General features: G+C 43.4%; 1 protein-coding gene across 1 annotated transcript; it reads left to right on the forward strand.

Moving 5' to 3' along the window:
- The first annotated feature begins 349 nt into the window (after positions 1–349).
- LOC148036177 (uncharacterized) lies at positions 350–865 on the forward strand. Its single transcript, XM_087678894.1, has one exon. It carries the CDS (start codon positions 350–352, stop codon positions 863–865), a length of 516 nt encoding a protein of 171 aa, XP_087535020.1.
- Positions 866–1,146: the final 281 nt, after the last annotated feature.

The raw sequence follows: 1,146 nt of genomic DNA on the forward strand, positions 1-1,146 counted from the left end.
GGAGAGGGGGAGAGAAGAAAACATAATAGGGAAATGAGAGAGAGAGAGGGAGGGAGAAGAAATGAGAGAAGGAGAGGAAGAGAGCCAAAGGAAATGAGAGAGGAAGAGGAGAGAGAAAAAAAGAGAGAATGAGACGAGAGAGAAAAAGAGATAAGATGTTAAACATAATAGGCAAATAGAGCAAGAGAGGGTATGGCCCATGCGCGACCTCCACATCTGTGCATGACATCAACCGCGATTGGCCCCTGCAGCATGAGGCCTCCTCTGTGCCCTACTGCAAAACACAAACCAGATTGCCATCAAGACGATTGTTGCATGCACGCAATCACTTCCTTGCGGAAGTACTTTCATGAGTGGTTTCAAGTTATATCTAGCAGAACAAGCTCCTTACAAAGGTCAATCCAAATCGAAGGCTCTTCCTCAAGGCCTTTCAATTGAGTCTCTCATCGTCGACTACCTCAAGAAAGTATCACAATTTATCTTGCATTACCTGAGGGACAGGTATGGTGGGCAATTGATGATGAAGGATATTCAATGGTGTCTTTCTGTGCCAGCAATATGGGCAGAAGCTACCAAGCAAAAGATGAGGAAATGTGCTCAGGAAGCTGGTATGGTCAAGGGAGTGTCAAGCAGAATATGCACAGAGGATGCTAGCCCTCATCTATTAAGAGTAGTTCTGGAGCCAGAGGTTGCATCTTTGCATTGTCTCCAAAATGTTAGATTCCTATCCATCAGAGAAGGAGAAAAGCTTGTTGTGGTTGATCTGGGCGGAGCCACTATTGATTTGCTGGTGGGTGAGGATTTGCAAAAATCTAAGGCTGATGCTGTAGCGTTAGATGCGACCTTATTGTGGCTTCAAAACTAATGAATGATCTGCATTTTAATAATTATCCTTGGACTTAATGCCAGTCCGGTTGTACAGATTTCTTTAGTATATTTAGGGTAAAGGAGCCAATAAAGTGATACTTAACATTAATAAGGCAATAGCTCAGTTGTGAAATGGTCTTGGTCCAAGTTGCTTATATTGTTAGCCCATGCCAGTACCCAAAAAGTGTCACCTGATTGATAGCTGTCTTTTTATAGACTCCTCTACCCTGTAGTGTTCTCACTTTGCATTGTAATCCTTGTGTATTCCAACCTCCCTCC

The sequence above is a fragment of the Lygodium microphyllum genome, chromosome 5 (assembly GCF_053477565.2).
Source record: "Lygodium microphyllum isolate KBCC chromosome 5, Lygodium_microphyllum_v1.1.10, whole genome shotgun sequence".
NCBI lineage: Eukaryota > Viridiplantae > Streptophyta > Polypodiopsida > Schizaeales > Lygodiaceae > Lygodium > Lygodium microphyllum.